The following is a 25850-nucleotide window of genomic DNA, read 5'->3' as shown; positions in this document are numbered from 1 at the left end:
CTCGGAAGGCAGCTCAGCTGCGCTCGGGCCCAGCCTCTCTCTGCTTCCCGGCTCGCCAGGAGATCCCCTCTCCAACCCACGTTCCCACCCTCGCCGTCTGCCACTCACTGGGCTCATCCCATCATGGGCGTGAACCTCCAAACCATGTGCTAAACAGAGCAGCTCTCCCCACAAGGTGAGCTGCCTCAGGCATTCGGTCATAGTAAAGAAAGGCTGATGAACAGAGCACTCAATTTATTACATATACGAACAAATACATAAGCGGGATTTCTCCAAGCTCCACCAGCAGACTCTCAAGGCAACACATCTGCTGGCCGCCTCCCAGCTCAGCTCTCAGCCTGAGCCTTGCCCACAGATAAGCAGGTCCCTCGTCGTGGACGGGACACAGAAAACGGCCACAGAGGATCCACCTGTGCACTCACTATCTGTGGGCTCCTCGGCCACGGAAGCTCTGCCCGGCTAAGCGGTTGGCACCTTCGGTCCTTCCACTCGAGACCCAGGCCCTCCCGGCTGCTGGGCGACCCTCTCAGCACGCTTCTCAGTACTGTGGGGGCTCCTGAGCACGATGTTCACCACCTGGCCCTGCCCTCTCCCTGCCCCGCAGCCGCCCGAACAAGGACATCCGCCCTCTGGCGCCTGTGCCTTCCGCTTCCTGGGCTGGGCGCCCCCCTTCCTTCTTCTTCCTCCCCGTTCGCCCCTGGGACTCCATTCAGCCTGAGGTCAGCATTCACTCCTCTGTGCCCCCACCCCCAGGCAGATGCGCGTGGACGGATGTCAGTCTGTCTGTCCACGAGAGCACACGGCTCGTGAGGGGCCATGCGGCAGCACCTGGTGCCCAGCCGAAGCCCTGAACACTTGCTGACGGAGGCACAGACGCGGCTGTGCCCGTGTTTAAAGGTTCACGGGGAAGGTGGAGCTGAGATTAGAACTTGCTGGGTTCCCAGCGCTCGTTCAGGAGCCGCGTCTGTTCTGGAAGCTTCCTTGCCAGCACCAGGCGGCAGAGAGCCAAGCAGGGGGTGAAAGCCACCTTCTGCCCAGCCCCCGAGAGGAGGGCACACGCTCAGCTCAGCTGTTCTCTATCAGACCCAAAGCCCAGGGCGACCCTGCCAGGGTGGGGTGGCGTCAGCTGTTCTCTATCAGACCCAAAGCCCAGGGCGACCCTGCCAGGGTGGGGTGGCGTCAGCTGTTCTCTATCAGACCCAAAGCCCAGGGCGACCCTGCCAGGGTGGGGTGGCGTGATGCGCTGAGCTGGGTGCACCTTCCGCGGACATTTAACTAACGGAGCAGCACCTGCTGCCTCCCACGAGCCTGTTATTCACAAACCAGTGACGGGCCCTCCAGAGTCCCCAGCCTGCGTTCATTCTAAGTACCCTGAGCTGGGAAAAGGGGTTTGCTGCCTCCTGGTCATCGGGGTGGCCATGCACAGGGCCAGTAAGCCCCACAGACCCTGCTTCAGTCCAGAAGAGAAAAGAGAAGCCACGGCTCCCAGGAGCTTCTGTGAGATTGCAACTAAGACCCCTAGGTCCTGGGGCCACCTCGTGCCACGTCAGACTCTCCTCCAAAGAGAAACCACACATGCAGTGACACGTCTGACAACGAAAGTGCAAAACCACTTACACCAGAAGCATGTCTACATGCTGAACTCTTCATGTGACAGAGTTAATCATATGTGTTTTAAGTCAATTGGGAAAAGATCCCAGTTAAAGTAAGAGGGGGAATAAGGGAGGGAGGGGGTTGTCTAAACCGTAAAGCTGTGCGGTTCTGCACGCAGCCCTACAGACCTCTCAGGGCACAGCCTAACAACGTGCACTGGGACTCCACACCCATGAAAACTGGTGGCATAAAGGCCGTCTTCACTGTGAGAATGATCATACTAAATGTCAAAGTCAACATATAGATGGGCTTAAGTGTAAAAGTGATCATATAAACAGCATCAAGTGCCTGGTAATAATAATAGAATTAAAAAGGAAGGAAAGTCCAATATGGGAATCAGTGCACAGAGCAGCTCCTAGAATGACATTCACTGTAAGTAACACTCTGACCTCAGAATCAGCCCTTAAGGCTTCCTGGTCTGGCTGAAAGGCCTGTGAGAGCATTCCAGGCATGGAAAGCCGAGACTCTGTGGCAAAAAAATATCCTACACGGAAGATCTCTGTGAGACCTCAGTGGAAAGAAAGGGTCATCAAAGAGAGATGTACTCTTCCCCGAAGGGAGGAGAGAACATCCACTTTGCTCATGGCCGTGTCCAAATCCCGACGGAGTCTGTGGTCACAAAAGGCTTCCACAGGGCAGCCCATGGCAGGAGCCTCGGGTGATCACTGACATCTTGAATGAGAGCGTCAAGTTAAAGGAACAGAAGTCACCGCACCACTCCCCGTGTAGCACCTCCGTCCTCACTGAGTTGTGCTATGAGAATCGACTGCTCTGGCCTTTGCAACCGTTTGGGGATGGATCAGTGGATGGAAGATTCTCATTCTCTCTCTCTCTCTCGCTCGCTCTCTCTGCCTCTTCCTCTCTATAACTCTGCCTTTCAAATAAATGAATCTTTTAAAAAACAGCAATTTCTTTAATTCTTATTTTCCTCTTCTCTGACTTAGGCATTCAAACATGTAGGATTTATCCTAAAAACAAATCTATCCTAAAAACAAGTTCAAAACATTAAAAAACACTTACATGGAGAAAAATGCTCACAAAGACAGTGTTTAAAATCCCGGTAACCTAAGGGGAGAGATCCAGAATGCAGTGTCACAACCTGAGGCACTGGTAACCAGGGTAGGATGCAGGCAGGCGAGGGCTCAGCACGCAGAGCACCCTGAGGCCACGGCGCTCCCTGCCCGCCGCTGCCCCTCCCCTCCCCTCCCAGGACCGGAAGCCAAGGCACGCAGCTCACTTGGGTAAGTGCTGCCCAAGCGGGCACTGCTCCGTTGACTCTGAGGACGATCAAGGGGAGGCGTGACAAAGGACGGGAAACAGGGAGGACGGCAATGAGGGGTCACCCTCCCCTCTTGCTCATTCTCACAGCAGCACAGCTGGCAGACAGTGGGATTCAGGGGAGACTGCGTGCGAGACCGCTCTCGGAGCCCGGGGCCGTGTCTCTCCCCAGGCGTGGGCACGCAGGGTTAAGCCGAACGCTCACGGCTGTTTCTGACCCGGGCTGACGTGCTCTGAGGCTGGTGCCACGCTCTCATGGCCCATCCAGCTTGGAGAGTCTACTTGAGCCTGAGTCACGCTTTTAGTCCCGAGCGTGTCCTCTGTGGACTTGGCAAGGGGGCGGCACAAAGTGAGAGGAGACAGAGTGGCAGGAGGGGCCGTGCTCTGGGCCACCTGCCTGCCCCTGCCTGGGACCCCTCAGCGGGATCTCTCCTCTCTCTCGGGACAGGGAGACGGCTCACTTGCTCGTGGAGCTAGGACATCGTGGCGCAGTGCCCTGTGTGGAAAGGCCCTGAGAAGGAACCCTCCAGGCAGAACAGGGTGACAGTGACTCCCCCACTCCCGGATCAAAGCTCAGGGGACTTCCTGGCCCAGCTGGAGAACACGGAGGAGGTGGCCCCTGGGAGGTGGCCCGCACTGTCCTCGCTCAGAGCCAGGCCCAGGGGTTCCAGAGAGTCTAGAGTTTTCCAAGGAATGCTGAAATCTGCTGTACGAAATCTTTCGGTTTTTCTAGACTAGCAACTAACTTAAATTTATTTTAAAACATTTTGGGCATCAGAAAACCACATCTGAGGATTGTACCCCAATCCATTCGAACATTCTACATACAAGGCGGCTCCAGGACCGTCCGCAGGTCCCCAGACTCAAAAATCCCAGGAATTTCCAGTAGGAGGCTTGTCAGCCACGGGAGTGCGGATCCTAAACCCACCACCTACAGACGGGAAGCAGCACAAGCCCCCTTGTGGCTCTGAGTGGCAGTTCACGTCCTACATCAATGCAGAATCCCTGCCAAGTTAACCTGTAACTGTCACTGCGCGCCTGCTATGAACCAGCCACTCTGCAGGAGCCCAGATACTGCAGCATGAGCATCTGGTCGTGTGTGTGTGTGTGTGTGTGTGTGTGTGTGACAGAGAGAGAGAGAGACGGGGCGGGGTGAACTAGGGGGCAAGGAGAGAGGAAGGTCAGCTAATAAGATCTGAAAAACAAAACAAAAACACCAGAAGAGGAACTCCGGTGGCACCAAGTGCTGGCTCCAGGGTGACATCCTGGCAGAGCTGAGAGGGGCTTCCGTGCACTGGGAGGTCAAGTCTCAGCTGGGGCCAGGGCAGAGAGAACCGGCCTGAGAGAGCAGGGTCACGAAGGTGCGCATAGCTGTGGGAAGTTCAAGGCTGGAGAGCAGTGCGGAGCCAAGAGGTCGGAGGCAGGAGCCTTGCTGGCCGCAGGGAGCCTGGACTGCAATTCCAAAGCGATGGGGGCCCTAGGAGGACTTCAAGGCCAAGCAGCTTCATGGGGAACGAGGGTGCAGGCCACGGGGGCCCGGGGAGGCGGACCAGCAGCCTACATCTGGAGGGAGATTTCCCAACCTCCTGCCCCAGCCCCCGTCCCAGCCCACGTCCCCCAGCGTTCTTCCACCGCGCGGCCTGCGGCTGCAAGGGGAACTCACGAGATTGCCAGGCCTTGCTGCCGACCACTTCCCCACCGGCCTTTGCTCAAACTCTGATTTCCCCAGCGCCCAGAGCAACCGGGGCTGTGACTTCCCTAGGAGGTCGGCCTTGAGCAATCAGACCAGGGCTCCCTGGCGCAGACTCCGGAATGTCCTGTGACCCTGCCGCTTCCCATAGGCCTCAGGCAAGTCCCTCTTTCGCAGTGTCCGAAAGAACCACCAAAAGTGCTGCCCCTCTGCCAGGAGCAAAGAGCCTGCAGCACCTCACTGCCCGGCACACGTGGGACACAGGCGTCACATGCAGACGCGGCTCACTGGTCTCTCCCCAGCCCAGACGGTGAGGCAGGGCCCACACCCACGCAGAAGTACGAGCACGGACCCACACGCAGGCCTTCCCCTCGTCTTGTCCTCGCCCTGCGTGGCACGGGTGCCTTTCCAGAGAGAGACTGCTGGCCAGAGGGGTGCATGTTACGGAAGCTGGGCAGGACCTGGAAAACTGGCCTTCTGCAAGTCTGTCCTGGGGCGGTGCACACTTGTGGGGTTTGCATCTGACCTTTTATTACGACTCTGAACTCAGAGGCAGCACCAGTTCCCCTCTCTCCTGATGGCAGCCTAGGAAGGGCAGGTGTCTTGTGCAGGGGGAGGAACTGGGACCCCAACGGAGCACCTGTGTCCCTGGGGGGCCTGCACTTTTGTGCCCTCCCTAGCCCCTCTGCCTGACGTCCCAAACAAGGAACACTGGCCTCTTCTTCTTTTTATCTATTTGGAAGGCAGAGTGACCAGAGAGAGGGAGAGGACGAAACAGACAGTGAGAGACAGATTCTCCACCCACTGATCCGCCTTCCAAACAGCGGCAACAGCAGGACTGGGCCAGGCCGAGGCCAGCTCTCCCACATGGATGGCAGGGCCCTCCTGCCGCGCTGCCGGGCACATCAGCAGGAAGCTGGACGGGAAGCGCAGCCGGGACAGGCGAGGAGTGCCGGCATCGTGTGTGGTGGTCGACCTGCTGCATCGCAACGCCGGCCTCCCCTTCCCCACCAGGGACCCAGGCCGGGAAGTCGCTTACATGCGTGTGCCTCCGTTTCCTGTTTCTGAGAACTGTGAGTGTGCAATTTGATGTCCCTGGTCACACAAGATCAGGGAGGTACAGCAGTGTGAGAAACGGGCTGCTACCCCCCCCCCGGGCTCACGGGGGAGCTCGAGGTCCACCCCCTCCCCCCCGGGCTCACGGGGGAGCTCGAGGTCCACTCCACCCACCCCTCCCCCACTGCGCAGCTGCAAGGAGAAACTGACCTGACACTCCCGGGTCCTCCATGGTGTTTTTTGTTTTGTTTTGTTTTGTTTTGTTTTGTTTTGTTTTGTTTTGTTTTGTTTTTTTGACAGGCAGAGTGGACAGTGAGAGAGACAGAGAGAAAGGTCTTCCTTTGCCGTTGGTTCACCCTCCAATGGCCGCCGCGGCCAGCGTGCTGCGGCCAGCGCACCGCGCTGATCCGATGGCAGGAGCCAGGTGCTTCTCCTGGTCTCCCATGGGGTGCAGGGCCCAAGCACCTGGGCCATCCTCCACTGCACTCCCAGGCCACAGCAGAGAGCTGGCCTGGAAGAGGGGCAACCAGGACAGAATCCGGCGCCCCGACCGGGACTAGAACCCGGTGTGCCAGCGCTGCAAGGTGGAGGATTAGCCTAGTGAGCCGCAGCACCGGCACCTCCATGGTTTTCAAGCAGCAAAACACAGAGACAGGGCTGAGCATGGGACACAGCTACTGACGGTGCTGCCTGGCACAACCGCATCCCACGTCGGACCGCCTGGCCCAAGCCCTGGCTGTCCTGCTTCTGACCCAGCTTCCTGCTGATGCACACCCTGGGAGGCAGCAGGTGGCGGCTCAAGTTCTAGTTCCTGTCACCCCCTGGGAGACGGGATGGTGGGCTGGGCTGCTGGCTTCAGGTTCCTGTCACCCCCTGGGAGACGGGATGGTGCGCTGGGCTGCTGGCTTCAGGTTCCTGTCACCCCCTGGGAGACGGGATGGTGTGCTGGGCTGCTGGCTTCAGTGTGGCCCGGCCCTGGCTGTCGAGGGCATTAGGGGAATGAAGCGGCAGACTGACGATTTCTCTGTCTTTTTAGCAGAAATGAGGGGCCGGTGCTGTGGCGTAGTGGGTAGATCCGCCACCTGCAGTGCTGGCATCCCATGTGGGCACACGTTTGAGTCTCAGCTGCTCTACTTTTGATCCAGCTCTCTGCTGTGGCCTGGGAAAGCAGTAGAAGATGGCCCAAGTCCTTAGGCCCCTGCACCCACGTGGGAGACCTGGAAGAAGCTCCTGGCTCCTGGCTTAGGATCGGCTCAGCTCCGGCCATTGCGGCCATCTGGGGAGTGAACCAGCGGATGGAAGACCTCTCTCTGTCTGCCTCTGCCTCTCTGTAGTTCTGCTTTTCAAATTAGTAAATAAAAATAAAAATGAAAGTCAATAAAAATTATATATAAACAGTTAATTCTGAACCACTGTGTCAAGTTGCTTAGGCAGTATTACCACTTTTACTCCTAGTTCAGAGATGAGAAAAGTGGGGCTGGGGGAGGTGGGGTGGGAGCCCCATTCAGCTGACTTTGGGTCTGATGGCATCTTTAGCATCCGAGTCAGACTCGGGCTCCACCCCCTTCTGGAGTCACCTTGGCCAGATGCTGCCTGCAACTGCTGGAGGAGACAGCAAGTCCTCAGGACACGCTGCTCAGCCCGAGGAGCCGCGGTTCCCGAGCTGGTGCCAGGCACCCAGAACACCCGAGCAAACGCTCAGGAACGCACGGGGCAGAGCAGCCGCTGGACAGAGCCGCGGGGAGCGCGGTGCTGCTCGGACTCACTGTTGGGCTGGGCTGGCTTCCTCCCGATGACACGGTGTCACTGGAGTTTCAGCAGGTCAAAAGCGAGGACTGCACGTGTACGTGCGGAGCAGGAAAGGAGGGTGGTCGTGCTGGATCTGCTTCCAAGAATCAAGGAGCTGTGCTGACCCCGGTAGGCACACCTGCCCCATTAAAAATAACTGACCCCAGTAGGCACACCTGCCCCATTAAAAATGACTGACCCCGGTAGGCACACCTGCCCCATTGAAAATGACTGACCCCGGTAGGCACACCTGCCCCACTGAAAATGACTGACCCCGGTAGGCACACCTGCCCCACTGAAAATAACTGACCCCGGTAGGCACACCTGCCCCATTGAAAATAACTGACCCCGGTAGGCACACCTGCCCCATTGAAAATAACTGACCCCGGTAGGCACACCTGCCCCATTAAAAATGACTGGGGGCCGCCTGCAGTGCCATCATCCCCTGTGGGTGCTGGTTCAAGTCCTGGCTGCTCCTCTTCCAATTCAGCTCTCTGCTGTGGCCTAGGAAAGCAGTAGAAGAGGAGACCCAGAAGAAGCTCCTGGCTCCTGGCTTTAGATTGGCCCAGCTCCAGCCATTGTGGCCATTTGGGGAGTGAACCAGTGGATGGAAGACCTCTCTCTGTTTCTGCCTCTCCTTCTCTCTCTATGTAACTCTGACTTTCAAATAAATCTTAAAAAAAAAAAAAAGTAAGTGTGGCCATTTAAAAATAATATATACATTTTTTCTTTTCTTTTGAATTATCTTTTCAGATGGAGTGGTATGGTGAACACTGGTACCCAAGGATGTCCACATCTGAATCCGCAGAGCCTAGGAATACGCTACTGCCCGTGGCACACCCTGGGGGTGACTTATCCTGGATTATCCCAGGCGGGGGTGGTAGGGAGAGGAGGGACAATGTCATTCTAAAATCTTCGTGGGAGGAGGAAAGGGGGCCAGAGGAGATGTGATGACAGAAACGGACATAGGAGTAATGTGGTTTCCAGCTTTGAAGACAGAGGAAGGGGCCATGAGCCAAGGAACGGGGGTGGGTGGCCCCCAGAAGCAGAAAAGCAAAGAGACAGCGTCCTCCGGAGGCACAGCTCCACCAGCTACGCAGGGGGACTCACTGCTGCCACGTGACCTCCAGAACTGTGCGACAGTGAGCACCTGCTGTGTACCACGAGGGAGTCCTCCACCAGCTGGGTGCTGCCCGGCAGACTTAGCGACACACGCAGTCAGCCTGAAGAGCCAGGAAGACACGGCTGAGCCTGAAGGTCTGTGGAGTGTGGGAATCTCTGGCCAGGACGACGGTCCTGAGGCCGACACCCGACAGGGGAGGCAGAAGAGGGCAAGGTGGACCCTTCTCCACCCACACTGACCCTCGCTGAGACTGCACAGCCTGGCACGCAGGCAGCAGCCGGCTCGTGCAGGCTGGTTGGTTTTCATCCCCTTTATTGGGGTGGACGGTGACAAGGCTGGGGAGCAGAGGGGGAAGCCTCCACGGCCACAAGATCACCGCCTCGTGCTGCGTAGCCCCTTCTCATCTTGGTGTGTGCTTTGCCAATGGGCAAATGATGCATAGTTTACAATTTCACTGCTAAAAGAAGCCTGCGTCTAGCTGGGGCCCCTCTGCCGCGGCGCTCACGACCATGCAGGTGGCCCCAGCCGATCAGAGTTCTCTGGGACCCTGAACAGCTCTGCGAGACTCCGGCCTCCGTGTGCGCCTGGTCTGGAGGCCGCAGGCATGCAAAGAGACGCTTGGCTTAGATTTCTGGTGCCCCCGGCTTTCGTGAGATGAATGAGGCAGGTCCATCACAAGGTTGTCACCTGCTCCTGTGCAGCTGTTAAACAGTCACAACAGATGCTGTTCCAGGAGACCACGCCTCCCTGACACAGCGACTGAGAGGGGAGGAAAAGACCAGGAGCCCAAGGCGGACGAGCGACTGCCTCCCTGACACAGCGACTGGGCGGGGGGGGAAGACCAGGAGCCCAAGGCGGACGAGCGACTGCCTCCCTGACACAGCGACTGAGGGGGGGGAGACCAGGAGCCCAAGGCGGACGAGCGACTGCCTCCCTGACACAGCGACTGAGAGGGGAGGAAAAGACCAGAAGCCCAAGGCGGACGAGCGACTGCTTGCCTGCACGTGGAGATAAGGGAACAGAGCACTGTGGGCACAACGGGTGACAAACTGAGTCACCCAGGCTCCACAGGACGCTGGGCACTGTCCCCCAGCACCCAGGTCAGCACCTCAGGCTCTCGGGGTGCTGTTGGGGGGCAGGAGTCAATGCCACCTGCTCCCCACCACGTCTGCCAGGAGTGGGCCTCAGCAGAGCGGTGGCTCTTCCCACAGTCCCTCAGCCTTTGTCAAACACACTCAACCACCCCTCGCGTCCTTCCGGCCTCAGATAAGAAGCCCCGCGGGCAGCCTGGGCTCTGCTGTGTGCAGATGTGCCGGGCCCAGCCAGACCGCAGCCCCTGGCGCAGGCGCTCAGAACCTCTCCCGACCGCTAGTGCACAGTGAGGCCTTTCCCCTGCTTCTCCAGGAGCCAAACAGCTCGGGTCTGAAGCCCCCGGCGAGCTGACCACCACTTGGGCAGGCTGATGAGTGACTTTGCTGGGAACCAGGAAGGGACTTTTGGCTGTTTGGGCTAAGGCCCCTGGCGAGCTGACCACCACTTGGGCGGGCTGATGAGTGACTTCACTGGGAACCAGGAAGGGACTCTTGGCTGTTTGGGCTACGAGGCCATAGAACATGCCAAGTCACAGGACCGTCACTGGTGTCCTTTTAGTCATCAAGTGTTCAGGCAGCTGATGTACCTAAGGCAGGTCAGTGGAGTCAGTAAGAGCACCATCAGTGGGGCGGTGGATGGAGCCTCCCGCAGCCAGGCAGTCGGGGCGACCACAGGCGACGTGGTGCAGTCGGCTAAGCTGCTGCCTGTGAGGCCAGCATCCCACCTGGGGGTGACGGAGCCCCTGAGTGCCGGCCGCCCTGCTGCTGATCCAGGTCCCTGCCAGTGCACCTGGGAAAGCAGCGGAGGAGGACGGCCCACGTGCCTGGCCCCTGCACCCACATGGAGACCCAGACGGAGTTCCAGGACCCTGGCTTGGGCCTGTCCCAGTCCTTTCCAATGTGGCCACTTGGAGGGTGAAACAGGATAAAAGCTCACTCGCTCTCTCTCCTTTAGCCTTTAAAATAAATACACAATAAATCACCTTGAAAAATTAAGGAAAAACATGCTAGATCATAGAATTCTTTTGATTTTGACAAATTCTGCACATAAATCCTTCCAGACACTGAATTAAGAAAAGCATCTGTCCAGAAGGTCCTCACACAATCATGCTGATTACCAGAATGACAAAGTCTCTGTCCGGTTCTGTAACAGACGCAGAGATGTCCTTGAAATGACATCATCACCCGAGGGATACGTCAGGTCAACGAGGCAGGGATTCGGCTGGACGGCACTTACTGCTAGGCAGAGACAGGTCTCTCCAGTCCCGACACACGGCAGGTAGCGCTCCCTAAAAGGGGCCTTGTCTTCAAAGGCCAGACGCCTCAAAGGGTTTGACGAGCACGGACCACAGCCTGTTGAGCCCTGACTTCTCCGAAGGGGGCCCGAGGGGCCAGCAATCGGTGACAACGGCAACAGCGCCCACGCCACAGCCCCTAAGCACGAGGTCTGTACTTCTGCAGTGAGCATTAGGAGCCGGCTCATCTCCCTGGACACAGGGCAGCAGTGCCTCTGGCCTTTGAGGGCCTACTCCCAAGGAGTGCTGCCCAGGGAGACAAAGACCTCCAGGCCTCCGGTGAGGAGGGCGGTGGGGACAGTGTGTGCGCTCACCAGTCACACGTCGCTGTTTCCTGCAGCTGGCTGGAAGAGGCCGCTTCCACCAGGGAGGCCTCCAGCCAGGCTTTGGCAGCGGAGCCCTGACTCCTGCAAGCAAGTCGGCCCGCCCTCCCCTCCCACTGACCGCCCCTCACATGACCCCTCACCCATGTCAGTTCCCTGGGGGTCACGAGCCCTCTCTGCCTCACGGGGGATTCCCAGGGCCTCACATGACGCGGCTCCGGCAGTGCTGATGCTGAGAGCACAGTGCAGGGTTGAAGGCGAGCTCCGCCCAGGCGTTGCTTCTTCACCTGAGTCAGTCTGCAGGGTCAGCTCTGCGCCAGCCCACGCACTCCTACTCACTCCCACGCTTCCTCCGGCTGCCCTGCACGCCGTGCTGGACAAGGGACAAAAGCAGTCTAAGGAAGACTGTCGGGACACGTCGCCGGCCACTTTGCTTTGTAACTGAAAGGAGCAAAGCCACAGATCACTCACTGTCTTGTCGGCCGATGAAATGTACAGGCCTCGCCGCTAAGCCACTCAGCGAGGCCGCAGGAGAGCAGACAGCGCACTCCCCGCCTCGGGGAGGTCACGGTAAAATCCACACGTCAGGGGAAGCCACGCAATAGCCCGAGCAACTCACAAACCAACGAGCTTCCCGCCCGGTGCAGCCAGCCCGCACAGGGCACCACGCGGCAGTGGTTACAGACCCCGTCTCCACGGCCGTGTGCCTCACAGGGGGAGTAAGACAAGTAGCTAAAGACTGTGCCACCGGGCACGGGCCAGCGACAACGGGCTGCAGGAGAGGGTGGCTCAGGGGAGGCCGGGACGATGGGAGAGCCCCAGGGCAGACTTGGTGGAGTGACCCTCAGGTTTGGTGAGCTGCTGGTGAGTAGAGATGAGAGGGAGGCACCTTCGGAGAGGGGTGGGCACCAGAGGACTCACACCCGTCCACTGTGGGCTGTGACCGGCCTTGACGCCCTCTGGCTGCGAACTCGTGCGGCACGACAAGCCACCTCTGCAGTGTGGCTTTGGCAAGTAACTTATTATTTTTTAAAAGACATTATTTATTTACTTGAGAGGTAGAGTTACAGATGGTGAGAGGGAGAGACAGAGAAAGAGGTCTTCCATTCACTGGTTCACCCCTCAAATGGCCGCAACGGCCAGAGCTGGGCAGATCCGAAGCCAGGAGCCAGGAGCTTCCTCTGGGTCTCCCACGTGGGTGGAGGGGCCCAAGGACTTGGGCATCTTCCACTGCTTTCCCAGGCCACAGCAGAGAGCTGGATGGGAGGAGGAGCAGCCAGGACTTGAACCAGCACTTGTATGGATGCCAGCGTCACAGGCGGAGGATTAACCGCTGCGCCACAGCGCTGGCCCCGGCGAGTAACTGAAACGCTCTCTCGTCCAGAACCTGAAACGAAGGCTTCTGAGGCGTCTGAGACTCCGGCGGGCAAGAGGATGAGGGGCAGATGGGCAGACAGGAGCTTTCCTGACACCACTGACCGAGGGCAACGGTGGGAGGCTGGGGAACGGCAGGGGTGCCTGTGGCAATGTGGGGCCCACAGTCAAAAGACCCACCTGTCCAGCACAGTGCAACTCCCAGTTCCCCTGAGTTCATGCTGCGATGACCTGTCAGGTGGACAGGTGAGGTGACAGATGCACGGGAGCAGGCGCCATGGAACAGGCTGACCCTCCACCTGCAGTGCCGCTCCATCTCGGCCCAGCTCCCTACTGAGGCTGGGAGAGCAGCAGAAGATGGACCTAGCGCTTGGGTCCCTGCACCCGCGTGGGGGACCCTGAGGAAGCTCTTGGCTTCTGCTTGCCCCAACCCTGGCTATTGCGGCCATTTGGGGAGTGATCCAGTGGATCGAAGATCTCTCTTTCTCTGTTACTCTGTCTCTTAAATAAATAAATAGTATTTTTAAAAAGATGAAGGCTGCAGCTCTTAGATGGGTCTGGGCTATAAATGAGCTTGGGGTCCATCAATCAGAAACGCAAAGCACAGACCCACACAGCACAGAGAGCGGGCAAAGCAATGAGTCTGACCACCGAGCTAGAGCCCTGTGGGGAAAGGGACTGCAGGCCAGGCAGAGCCGTACGCGCTGCTCCCGCAGAAAGCACACAGGATCACCCCGTAGCCCTGCACAGAGAACCAGCTTCCAGGCAGGCAGGGACGGAACTGGGCGCTTGGCTGTGGCCGAACTAAACCTTAGAGCTGTCGCAGGGGAAGGCTCTGAATCTCAACTTCGCATCTTGGAGAAAACAAGATAACAGCTGGGAGGACCTGAGAACGCAGACCGAAGCCTCGGGTTTAAAGGGGCAGGTTCTGTGCAACAAATCACGGGCGATGTCTCCGCGTCAGGTAAACACCTAGACAGAGGTTCCTAAAGCAAAGGCTCTGTGAGTGCTCGGAACAGGAAGCGGTGAGGGCTGAGGTCAGCAACCGAGGAAGCCAAATTAAGCCGGAGCTGTGTGTGTGTGTGTCTGTGTGTGTGTGTGTGTGTGCGCGCGCCGCAGCCTAGCAGACAAAGGGAACACCACAAACAGTGCAAGGTGCTTGATAAACTCACCAATTTGAGGACAAGGTAGAAAAACACGGCCTGAACACTGTGTGCTTACGTGGATTTATAAATACTGTACTTCATTACCTAAAATGCACTGTTGCTTATTTTATTTCAAGATCCCTGACTGCAGTCAGCTATGTGCTCACCCTCGTTGCTCCTAACCAGGCCCGTGCTCACTTAGCTGCCACGCCAGACAACAACCGCCCTCCTTCTTGTTAAGCAATTAGGGGTGAGCTAAGACGCCTGCACTTCTTCCTGGCTCCTGGCTCCACCCTTGTGCAGGCCCCGTTGCGGGCCTTTGGGGAACGAACCAGAGCGACAGAAGATATCTCTGTCTCTATTTCCCTCTCCGTTGTCTGTCTTTCAAATAAATAAAAATGAACTTCAGTGGGTTCAGCGCTGTGGTGAGTGGGTGAAGCTGCAGCTTGGGATGCTGGCGTCCCACAGTGGAGTGCCAGGCCAAGTCCCGGCCGCTCTGCCTCTGATCTAGCCACTGCTAATGAGCCTGGGAAAGCGCTTGGGCCCCTGCTCCCCGCATGGAGACCCAGATGAAGCTCTCGGCCCCTGGCTTTGGCCTGGCCCTGCCCTGGCCATTGCAGCCATTTGGGGAGTGAACCAGCAGATGGACGATCTCATTCTCTGTCTCTCCCTCTCTGTCAATCTTCCTTTCAAATAAATCAATAAATCTTTTCCTGCGTGTTGTATCAGGGAGCCTGGGTTCAAGGCCTGGCTCTAGCTCCTGACTCCAGCTTCCTGTTAGTGTAGACCCTGCGCGGCAGCAGCGAGAGCTCGGGGGGTTGGTTCTGTCACCCACACGGGCAACCTGAATTGAGTTCCTGGCTCCCGGCTTCAACCCAGCCCAGTCACTGCTGGTCACCGCCGTTATCTGGGGAGCAAACCAGAACATAGGAGCTTGCACTCTCTCTCTCCGTCTCAAATAAATTTTAAAAATAAATAATAAATACAAAAAGTACACAAGTCATAATCAAACTGCTCAGTGAACCTGACAAAATGAGTGCACACACATAACCACCACCCGTCACCAGTCCCCTGTGGCCCTCCCTCCCCTGTGGCAGGTGCAGCTCCCTAGACAGGGCAGTGGGCGGCACGGGGCGCGGCCCTGCAGAGCGGTCCACAGACCCCAACGGCCCTGAGACAAAGTGAAGAAGCTCTGGATGCATTCTATTTTGGATGCGATTTATTTTGCTGGTATTCACCTCTTTCTACAGACAAGAGTGATATACCATATTAATCTAAGTAATTCTAAAGGACAGTCTTTCGATAAGGACAGAAACAGTCCAAGTGATGAGAAAACTGTGTGATCATTTAAATGGCAATGTCCCATCTTGCCCAATGTGCACAGAATAGCAGCAAATCTTTCAACTGATTTTTTTTTTTTTTTTTGACAGGCAGAGTGGACAGTGAGAGAGACAGACAGAGAGAAAGGTCTTCCTTTGCCATTGGTTCACCCTCCAATGGCCCCCGCGGCCGGCGCGCTGCAGCCAGCGCACCACACTGATCCGAAGCCCGGAGCCAGGTGCTTCTCCTGGTCTCCCATGGGGTGCAGGGCCCAAGCACTTGGGCCATCCTCCACTGCACTCCTGGGCCACAGCAGAGAGCTGGCCTGGAAGAGGGGCAACTGGGACAGAATCCAGTGCCCCGACCGGGACTAGAACCTGGTGTGCCGGCGCTGCAGGTGGAGGATTAGCCTAGTGAGCCGCGGCGCCGGCCTCAACTGATTTTATATCTTCTGAGAAGTGGAAGCTGAGCACGTCACGCCGAGTCCGCGTCAGAGACCTCTCCGCCCCGAGGGGAGGGCCCTGCCCCACACCTGGAGCAACTACTTGGGCTTGAACGCAAACAAGGGGCACAGAAGGCAGAGAGGGGTGGGGGAACTGGGAATACAGGGCAGACTGCAGCAACTCAAAGCTGCCACTTGACAGGAAGTTCGCTCACTGGTGTTTACGAGGGCCTTCTGTGTGCCAGGCACGATGAGAAACAATGGTTTCTACCCTCAAATAACTTGGTCAGGGAGTCTGACGTTTCAGTCCAGAGTTATCCACGGGGGCCAGCACTGTGGCGCGGTGTGCTAATCCTCCGCCTGCGGCGCCGGCATCCCATATGGCCACTGAGTCCTGGCTACTCCTCTTCTATCCAGCTCTCTGCTGTGGCCTCAGAAGGCAGTGGAAGATGCCCAAGTGCTTGGGCCCTGCATCCATGTGGGAGACCTGCAAGAAGCTCCTGGCTCCTGGATTCGGATCAGCCCAGCTCCAGCCATTGCGGCCATTTGAGGGGGTGAACCAGGGAAGGAAGACCTTTCTCTCTCTCTCTCTCGCTCTCTCTCACTGTCTGTAACTCTACTTCTCAAATAAATAAATAAAATCTTTTTTTTTTTTTTTTACAGGCAGAGTGGACAGTGAGAGAGAGAGACAGAAAGAAAGGTCTTCCTTTGCCATTGGTTCACCCTCCAATGGCCGCTGCGGCTGGCGCGCTGTGGCCGGCGCACCGCACTGATCCAATGGCAGGCGCCAGGTACTTATCCTGGTCTCCCATGGGGTGCAGGGCCCAAGCACTTGGGCCATCCTCCACTGCACTCCTGGGCCACAGCAGAGAGCTGGCCTGGAAGAGGGGCAACCGGGACAGAATCCGGCTCCCCGACCGGGACTAGAACCCGGTGTGCCGGCGCCAGAAGGCGGAGGATTAACCTAGTGAGCCATGGTGCTGGCCAATAAATAAAATCTTTAAAAGCAAAAGTTATCCAACTAAACACTAATGGGCAGCTCATGAGCTGATGGGACCCTTGATGTAAGTTAATGTACTTCATAACAACAGCAGATCCTAACCTGACCTTCATACTCACTGATGTTATCTGAGCCAATACAAGAGTAATGACTTCATTCAACTCCTCCGGGGGTCAGAACACTTCTAGAACATTCTGTTCAATGTCACCCATTAAAATGAATGTCCAGCTACCCTTACCATAGCAATACTGCAGGTGACCACATCCAAGAACCTACACTCCCCGTCAAGCTCAGTCCGCAAGTTCAAAGCGCCCCACTGGGATTCACTGCTTTGGAAAATACAGTCCACTTGCAAAGGCGTTTCACCTCAGCAGACGCTTGCAAATGCTTTTTAAAAGACGGAAGGAGAAAACAGAGCTACTGAGAACCTGGAGAGCGTCCAGACGGACCAAAAGCAACCCTGCACCAGGACTGCTAGGAATCCAATAACCACGGAACACAAGGTACGGCCAGAGAGTCCAGCAAACTTACGTGGGCAAGACAGACGGAGGTCTCCAACCCGGGAGGCTCCCGTCACGCGCCGAGGACCTGGGTTGCCCTGTGTGGCTCCAGAGGGGACTGGGCCTCCAGGGTTTCTTGCATTTCCCTGCTAACATTTTATACAGCCTGATGCTTTTTTTTTTTTTTTTCAACCACAACTGTTGGAGCATCCAGGAAGAAGGAAACATCTAAAATGTTCATAGTTCACAGAACAGAGAGATAAGGTACCCTCTGCTGGTCCCCAGCCCGGGGTTAAGTTCTCCACAAAGACTACCTCACAGAACTGTGGCTTCGCTGCATGAATTTTTAAGGCACTCTCACGGGCCAGGCTCTGTGCTAAGTGCCGGGAATACAGCATTAGGAGAGACAAGGTCCCTTTCTCCCAGAGCACACAGTCTAGTTTCCTGCCTCCTCCGACTCAGCTACCGCGCCAAAGGTTCCAGGACAAACCCCGCTGCACCCCGCTGCACAAGAACAGAAAGACCAGGAGTCCTGACCGCCCTGGGTGGGCCGGAGGGGAAAGGCGCCGTGTGGTCATAGACCTGCTGCTCCTCCAGAGTCTAGGGGGTTAACTTTCTCGTTTTTTCAAACGTTGTCCCAAGTCTCCACCCAAAAGTCACCCCACACAAGCAGCTTTACCGATGTTTGACTTATCACACTTTACTAATGTTTAACCACCACAGGTAATTCCTGTACCAACTGCCAAGCCCTCCAGTGCAAGACGATGAGGTGGACTGTGGAGACAGGTGTTTCCATGGATTTTCACTTGGAACTGGCTGAGTTGGTTCCATTCTAACCAAACGTCAGAGTTCGCTGTGAGGAGGCCTCCCCGGGGAGCAGCTGTGCTTCCCTAACAGGGCTCCGGCTGACAGTCCAGGGACAGCCGGGCTCAACCTGGATGGAGACTGACTTGGTCCTCTACCTTTTAGGTAACGTGGCAAAACAAGCGCATATTGTCCCAACCGCTGACATGGAGACAGCGCTCTAGCTGGAACAGGACAGGTTCCCTAAAGAGTTGGACCTTGGACCTTCTCCCAAAACCCAAGGGAGACCAAGGATGGAAAAGAACGAAAGTCCATTCTCGCTGGGCTTGGGCTCTGCTGGCCAGAGAAGGCCCCCAGGAAGGCCACAGCACAGTCCTCTGCAGAGACATCTGTGTATCTGTGAGAGAACAGACCGGGCAGATCCTCCTGGATGCGGGGGTCCCTGGCAGGCCTCAGGGAGCCCTCCGTGTAAAAGGCACTAGCGTCTGTCACCGCCCACCCCGCACACCTGCCGTCTCTGGCTGGTGCTCCAGGCGTCTGCAATCTGGAGCTGCCCAAAGCTGCCCACACGGATCAACAGTGGCCAGACACGGGGGGACCCTGCCGCTGTTCAAGAGCAGCTTCACAGAAACGTTTGGTTGTTGGTTTCTTCCAGAGAGAACTCTGCTCTAGCCAGGCTGGTCCCTCTCCTCGCACACTGTGCCTTGGCTAATGTTTTCTGCATTTCCCTGCACCCGCTGCCTGCCGCCCTCTAGCCAAATCCCTTGGCCAATTCAAAGCCTGCTCCTCAATATGGAGAAATCTGCAAATTGTCATTAAGCTGGTGTTTTCTACAGGACATCTGTGATCTTTTGAAATCCTTCCTAATCTTGTTGAAATATGTTTAACAATATTTTAGAAGTCTATTTAATCTATGCTACAGCAGTAACCCAAATATGCCCGATTTTGGGGGGAGCCTCTATGTAACAGTAGTTACAAGAACAAAAGAAAAATGAAAACAACCTAAAAGAGCAAAAAAAAATTATGTAAATGTTGGTATACTAATTCCGGCACTTTATTGACATATTAGGCATTAACAATGACAATGGCATCGTGGAAAACTGTTTATGTGAAATGAAATATGAAAAACCAAGATGGAAATATTTATTCTCTATGTGGAATGGCACAAAGCAACGCATGTGGCCCCATCTAGCCCCTTATACTGCTGGTTTGAGAACCAAATGAACTACAGTGCCAAGGAGATAACTATTGTATGGATTCTGAATGTTAGCAATGGCAGGCATCTGAAGAATGCTCAATATATTAACCAATAAGCAATGGAGGGGCCGGCGTTGTGGCCCGTGCGGTTAAGCTGCCATCTGCAATGCCAGCATCCCACAAGGGCACCACTTCCAGCCCCGGCTGTTCTGCTTTCAGTCCAGCTCTCTGCAAAGTGGCTGGGAAGGCAGAGGAAGATGGCCCAAGCACTTGGGCCTCTGCCACCCACATGGGAGACCCGGATGGAGTGCCTGGCTTCTGGCTTCAGCTTGGCCCAGCTCTAGCTGTTGCAGCCATCTGAGGAGTGAAACAGAGAGCGGAATGTCATTCTGTCTCTGTATCTTCTCTCTCTCTGTAACTCTTCAAATAAATAAATAAAATCTTTTTAAAAAACAAAAGCAGTGGAAACTCTGATGACCACATCAGCAGCAGATGCCCAGGAGAAACTGTCCACTATTCTTGGATTGTCTCTGCCATCATCCACGCCACCATGCACACAGGGGAATTCAGTACAGAGAGTTAGTGGTACCAAGAATGCACCTGCAATTAAAACTGTGCTTTGAGAGGGAGGGAGGGAGGGAGGGAGAGGGAGACAGAGAGACAGAGAGAGAGAGAGCGAGGGAGGGAGGGAGGGAGGGAGGGGGAGACAGAGAGAGACAGAGAGAGAGCGAGGGAGGGAGGTAGGGAGAGGGAGACAGAGAGAGACAGAGACAGAGAGAGAGAGGGAGGGAGGGAGGGAGGGAGAGGGAGACAGAGAGAGAGAGAGAGAGAGAGAGAGAGGGAGGGAGAGGTAGAGAGAGAGAGACAGAGAGCGAGGGAGGGAGGGAGGGAGGGAGAGGGAGACAGAGAGAGAGAGAGAGAGAGAGAGGGAGGGAGGGAGAGGGAGACAGAGAGAGAGAGAGAGAAATCTAACTACTTCATGGAGCCTAGACAGGACTCTGCGGCATGACGTTACGCGCGCCAGTAGTGACCTGGACAGCAACACATGATATCCTAGATAAAGACACTTTACTCCCAAAAATACTTTACTTCTCCATCTACACCTTTTCTAATACAGATTCACTATCCATTATCTGAAATGCTTGTGACAAATTCTAGATTTTTTCAGATTTTGGAATATTTGCATATACACAATGAGGTACCCTGGGGACAGGGTCCAAGTCTAAACAAGAAACTTGCTTTGGGCTCATATACATACACACCTTATACACGCAGCCTGAAGGTGATTTTACATAATGTTTTCAGTGTAACTGCGTTTTGTTTTTTTTGACAGGCAGAGTGGACAGAGAGAGAGACAGAGAGAAAGGTCTTCCTTTGCCGTTGGTTCCCCCTCCAATGGCCGCCACGGCCGGCGCGCTGTGGGCTGCGCACAGCGCTGATCCGATGGCAGGAGCCAGGTGCTTCTCCTGGTCTCCCATGGGGTGCAGGGCCCAAGCACTTGGGCCATCCTCCACTGCACTCCCTGGCCACAGCAGAGAGCTGGCCTGGAAGAGGGGCAACCGGGACAGAATCCAGCGCCCCGACCGGGACTAGAACCTGGTGTGCAGCGCCGCAGGCGGAGGATTAGCCTAGTGAGCCGCGGCGCCGGCCTGTAACTGCGTTTTGGTGTTGTCACATGAGGTCAGGAGTAGAATCCGAGGTTTCAGAATTTCAGATTAGGAATGCTATGTAAACACAGGGCGGCCGTGCTGGGGAGCATACTTAAACCATACGGGAGCACCAGTTTGAGTTCTGGATGCTCTTCCAACCCAGCTTCCTGACAATGCACCTGAGGAAGCAGCAGGTGACAATGCAAGCACCCGCCACCCACATGGGAGACCCAGGTCGAGGTCTAGGCTCCTGGCTTTGGCCTGGCCCAGCCCCAGCTGCTGGCGCCACTGGGGGAATGAACTCAAGCTCTATGTCACTCTGTCTTTCAAATAAATAAATTTGAAAGAAAAAAAAAAAAGCAAAACAAAACAGACAAGGGCATCCCCAGGAAGCATTGCCCAGCCCTGACGTGCCCTGAGTATCAGGTGCTCATGCCAACGCTTGCCTTATCACTCACCCTCTGTTCTCTGTGCCCATACAGACCGTGACTTCCCTGGACCAGATACACCCCGAGCTTCTCATGACTCTGCCTAAGGCCTCTACAGCACACTTCTTCTGGAATCTCTGTGGCTCTGTGTGCGACGGAGCAAGCAGGCCTGCACCAGCCCCGACCCCACCTGAGGTGAAAACACCTGGACAGGGCGCACAGAGGCCTCTGGAAATCAAATCACAGCCTGTGAGAGAGGGCAGAGGACTAGGACTTGAAGTGCACCAGAGTGGAGGGCGTCCGCCATCTCTCCCCCACTCCGTGCCCCTAGGCTGGACTGAGCGCAGCCCACCACCTGGCACAGCACCAGTGCAGCCGGGGGCTCGGGGGGCAGCTCTCTCGTCCCGGCTTGAGAAGCAGGATGAGATGCCCAGGTCTCAGACAGCGGACCAAACAGCCGGGGGCGGGGACGGGGCTTCCTTTTTTTCTCGTCTCTGCTCTCTGAGGTTCGAACCCAAGCAATTCCAAAGCAGCAAAGGAAGTGATGGTGCCAGGAGCAAGCGCCCCTCTCTCCGCGGGAGGGAACAGGTGCCCCTCTCTCCGCGGGAGGGAACAGGTGCCCATCTCTCTGCCGGAGGGAACAGGTGCCCATCTCTCCGCGGGAGGGAACAGGCGCCCATCTCTCCATAGGAGGGAACAGGCGCCCATCTCTCCGCGGGAGGGAACAGGCGCCCCTCTCTCCATAGGAGGGAACAGGCGCCCATCTCTCCGCGGGAGGGAACAGGCGCCCCTCTCTCCATAGGAGGGAACAGGCGCCCATCTCTCCATAGGAGGGAACAGGCGCCCATCTCTCCATAGGAGGGAACAGGCGCCCATCTCTCCGCGGGAGGGAACAGGCGCCCATCTCTCCACGGGAGGGAACAGGCGCCCATCTCTCCACAGGAGGGAACAGGCACCCATCTCTCTGCAGGAGGGAACAGGCGCCCATCTCCCTGCAGGAGGGAACAGGCACCCATCTCTCTGCAGGAGGGAGCAGGCGCCCATCTCTCCATGGGAGGGAACAGGCGCCCATCTCTCTGCCGGAGGGAACAGGTGCCCATCTCTCCGCGGGAGGGAACAGGCGCCCATCTCTCTGCCGGAGGGAACAGGCACCCATCTCTCCATGGGAGGGAGCAGGCGCCCCTCTCTCCGCGGGAGAGAACTGTCTTCCAACTCTGGGCTGTGCTCTACAGAGGGGAACCTGGCCGGTCTCTGCTCTCCGACCTCTCGCTGGCCACAGGAGCTCAGCCACAGCTCGGTCCTGGGCACAGCGGGGCAGGTGTGGGAAGTAAAACGCCTGCCTTCTGACTGCAGGGTCAGCGAGGGGAGGCCCAGGGAACTAGAACGTACAGGGAGGACGGCAGAGACCACGGAGCGCAGGAAGACAGCCCTCTGAAGTGGCTGCGAGCCCTGGGCTCAGCCCTGGGCTGAATGAGAGTGGACAGAAACCTCAGAGCATGGATTCTGAGTACTGGCGGTCAGGACAGAGCCCCGCCCAGGCCCCAGACCAGCACAGACCTGAACAGCCAGGCAAAACCTTGAAACACAGTGACACTGAAACCCAGAGAAGGCTGGGAGGAACCCGGAACCTGAGCCACATTGGTCAAGCGCCCGGTAAATCAAAGATGCCAACGTTCTTCATGCGATTTAGGCAAGACCCAGAGTCTCGCGAAGTAATACCGAAAATGCTCAGGATCAACCCAAAAGGACACACCTACAAAGCACCAGGAACTCCTCAAGCCACACGAAGATAACAGACTACCTGAGATGCACAGCTGTTGGAATTAGCTGGCCAAACTTCAAGGCAGCATTTACTTAAAAAAAAAAAAATGAAGAAGAAGAAGAAGAAGAGGAAGAAGAGAAAGAGGAAGAGGAAGAAGAAGCAGTCCCAGAAGTAAGGGAGCACTCCTGCCACGAGGGTAAGGCACGAAGCCTCGGGGAGGCGCACGGTTAGCCTAGCAGCTAGGATGGCCGTTTCCATGCTGGAGCCCCTGGGCCTGACGCCTGTTCGCGCTCCTGACTGTAGCTTCCTGCTAACGCGCCCCCTCGGAGGCAACGGTGATGGCTCAAGTTATCGGGGTCCTGCCTGCCACACGGAGACCTGGCTTTGCCCCAACCCAGTTCTTGTCATTACGAATGTTGGGTCGGTGAAAGAGAGGATGGGTGGCAGCTGTCTTTGGCCATCTGTCTGTCTGCTGTCTCTTTCTCTAAATCTTAAATAAGTAAATTTTTTAAAAACTTTAAAATAAATAAAAAGCCTTCAGAAGCAAACAGAAGATGCAAAGGAGAATCAAATGGAAATTTCAGAACTCACAGTAACTGAATTTAAAATCACACTGGATAGGCCCCCAGGAGAATGCAGATTACGGAGACTCAGTGAACATGAAGAGAGACCAGCGAAATGATCTGATCTGAAAAACAAAGGAAAAAAGATGCAAAGAAACGAACAGAGCCCCCGGGGCCTGTGGACCGACTCTAAAGCACCGAACACACGTATCGCAGAATCCCAAACATAGAGAGAGGGCAGTAAGAAAACAAATATATTCACTTAAAGTGCTCGTGGCTGGAATCTGGCAGAGACAGAAGCCCGCAGATTCATGAAGTTCAATGACCCCCGAACAGGATAACCCCAGAGGAATCCAGACCTACACACATCACAATGGAACTACTGAAAACTAAAGACAAAGAACAATCGTGAGAACAGCTGGGCAAAGCGATGCCTGACTTATCAGGGAAGAAGGATTCTGACGCCTAGGGTGTTCCCAGCAAAACCCACAGGAGCTGGAAGGAAGGGAGACTTTTTTAAAGCACTGAAAGAGAAGAACTGTCAGCCCGGAATTCAGCGTCCGGCAAAAACAAAGCACAACACAAAAACAACCTCTAGGAGTGAAGACAAAATTAAGGTATTTTCAAGAGAATTTTTTAAAAAGATTTATTTATTTATTTGAAAGTCAGAGTTGGACACACACACAAAGAGAATGAGAGAGAGAGAGAGAGAGAGAGAGAGAGAGGAGAGAGATCTTACGTCCACTGGTTTACTCCCCCCATGGAGGCAACAGGCGGGACTGGGCCAGCTGAAGTCAGGATCCTGGAATCCCACCAGGTCTCCCACACGGCTGCAGGGGCCCAAGCACGTGGGCCATCTGCTGCTGCTTTCCGCTGGCGCATTATCAGGGAGCTGGGGCAGCAGCAGCGTGTCAAGAACTCGAGCTGGTGCTCACGTGGGATGCCGGCACTGGGAGACCCAGACGAGGCTCTTGGCTCCTGACTTCGGCCTGGCTCACCCTTGGCCATTGTGGCCATCTAAAACCAGTGGATGAAAGATCTTTCTCTCTCTGTCTTTCCCTCTCTCTCTGTAACTCTTTCAAATAAAGAAATGTCTTTTTTAAAGGATGATAACATTCTATTGCTTTCTGTCAAAGATGTATTTTATTTACTTGAAAGGCAGAGTTACAGAGAGAGGGAGATCCCGAAAGATAGCGAGATCCCCGCCCTCGGCTCTACTCCCCACATGACCACAATAAAGGGGCTGGGTCAGGCTGAAGCCAGGAGCCAGAAGCTCCAGCCAGGTCCTCCACATGGATACAGGGCTCCAAAGACTGTCCATCTTCCACTGATTTCCCATGTGCATCAGCAGGGAGCTGGACTGGAAGGGGGGCAGCTGGGACTAGAACGGTTGTCCATATGGGATGTTGGCATTGCAGGCGGTGGCTTAACTCACTATGACACAATGCTGCCAACATAAATAAGTCTTTTTAAAAAGTGGGTAACATTACATAATGATCAAAGTGTCAATTCATTAAGAAGATACAACAATCCTAAATATGCATGGACCTAAAAAAAAAGTTTCAAAACACACAGAGCAAAAACTGACAAAACTCACAGGAAAAGAGACAAGTCCAAAAATAGTTGGAGAGTTTAAAACTCATTTCCTAGTAATCGAGAGAACCAGGAAGCAGAACATCATCAAGAATAGCAGAGGATTTGACAGACACCATCGATCAGTCTGTCTAACTGAGCTTACAGGACACACCATCCACCCTCCACACAGCAAACACCTCTTCAGGTACACACGGAACTGACCAAGGGACACCATAGCCCAGGCTGTAAACGAACCTTAGCAAACGTAAAGCAACAGAAATCATACAAAGTATGTTCTCTGATCATGATGAATCGGACGAGAAATCAGTAGCAGAAACATAACAGGGAAATCTCTAAGTGCCCAGAAACTAAACAAAACACTTCTCCATAATCCACTGGTCAAATACGTCTCGAGGAAAATTGGAAGACATACGTAACCGAATGAAAACGAAAACACAACAAAGCTGTGGGGGCGGGGAAGCGGCGCGTGGCGAGGGGCAGTCACCCCCATCAGACACACCCAGGGCGCACGTCCGCACGTCACCTTCACGGGGTATGTCGACTGAGAGCCTGCCCGGGCGCGTCTGTCGGGCTTCTCCCCTTGACCTCCCCCCCTCCACACTGGGCCTCTGGAAGGAGCTCTCTACGGGCAACCCACATTTGAGGGGCACAAGTGTGGGATTCTGGGATATGTCAGCAGATTTTAACAATGATGCTCACCACACAACTCAGTATGTCTGCATCCAAGAGAAACGAAAACTCAAGTCCACACAGCATCTCTACACAAGATTTAC

At 55.7% G+C, this 25850-nt stretch overlaps 1 protein-coding gene across 9 annotated transcripts in view; it reads right to left on the bottom strand.

Moving 5' to 3' along the window:
* Window positions 1–25850, bottom strand: part of KIAA0513 (KIAA0513 ortholog) — a 63781-nt gene that overhangs the window by 20288 nt on the left and 17643 nt on the right. For 2 of the 9 annotated variants that reach the window (XM_089319196.1, XM_051847342.3), the window contains one exon: window positions 2674–2718. The exons of 5 other annotated variants lie outside the window; for them this stretch is intronic. Coding sequence is in view for 1 of the 4 variants with exons in the window: in XM_070061857.2 (XP_069917958.2) it covers window positions 17110–17234 (125 nt within the window). In the remaining 3 variants the exon portion in view is untranslated. Of the gene's footprint in view, window positions 1–2673; window positions 2719–17109; window positions 17248–23509; window positions 23607–25850 lie in introns of those variants that run through there. 2 more of the 9 variants (XM_089319195.1, XM_070061857.2) reach the window with 2 other exon arrangements.

This window comes from Oryctolagus cuniculus, chromosome 18, assembly GCF_051225735.1.
Source record: "Oryctolagus cuniculus isolate XC-2025 breed Fujian yellow rabbit chromosome 18, ASM5122573v1, whole genome shotgun sequence".
Taxonomy (NCBI): domain Eukaryota; kingdom Metazoa; phylum Chordata; class Mammalia; order Lagomorpha; family Leporidae; genus Oryctolagus; species Oryctolagus cuniculus.
The sequence above is the reverse complement of the archived record's forward strand: the minus strand, read 5'-3'. Positions and strand labels throughout refer to the sequence as shown.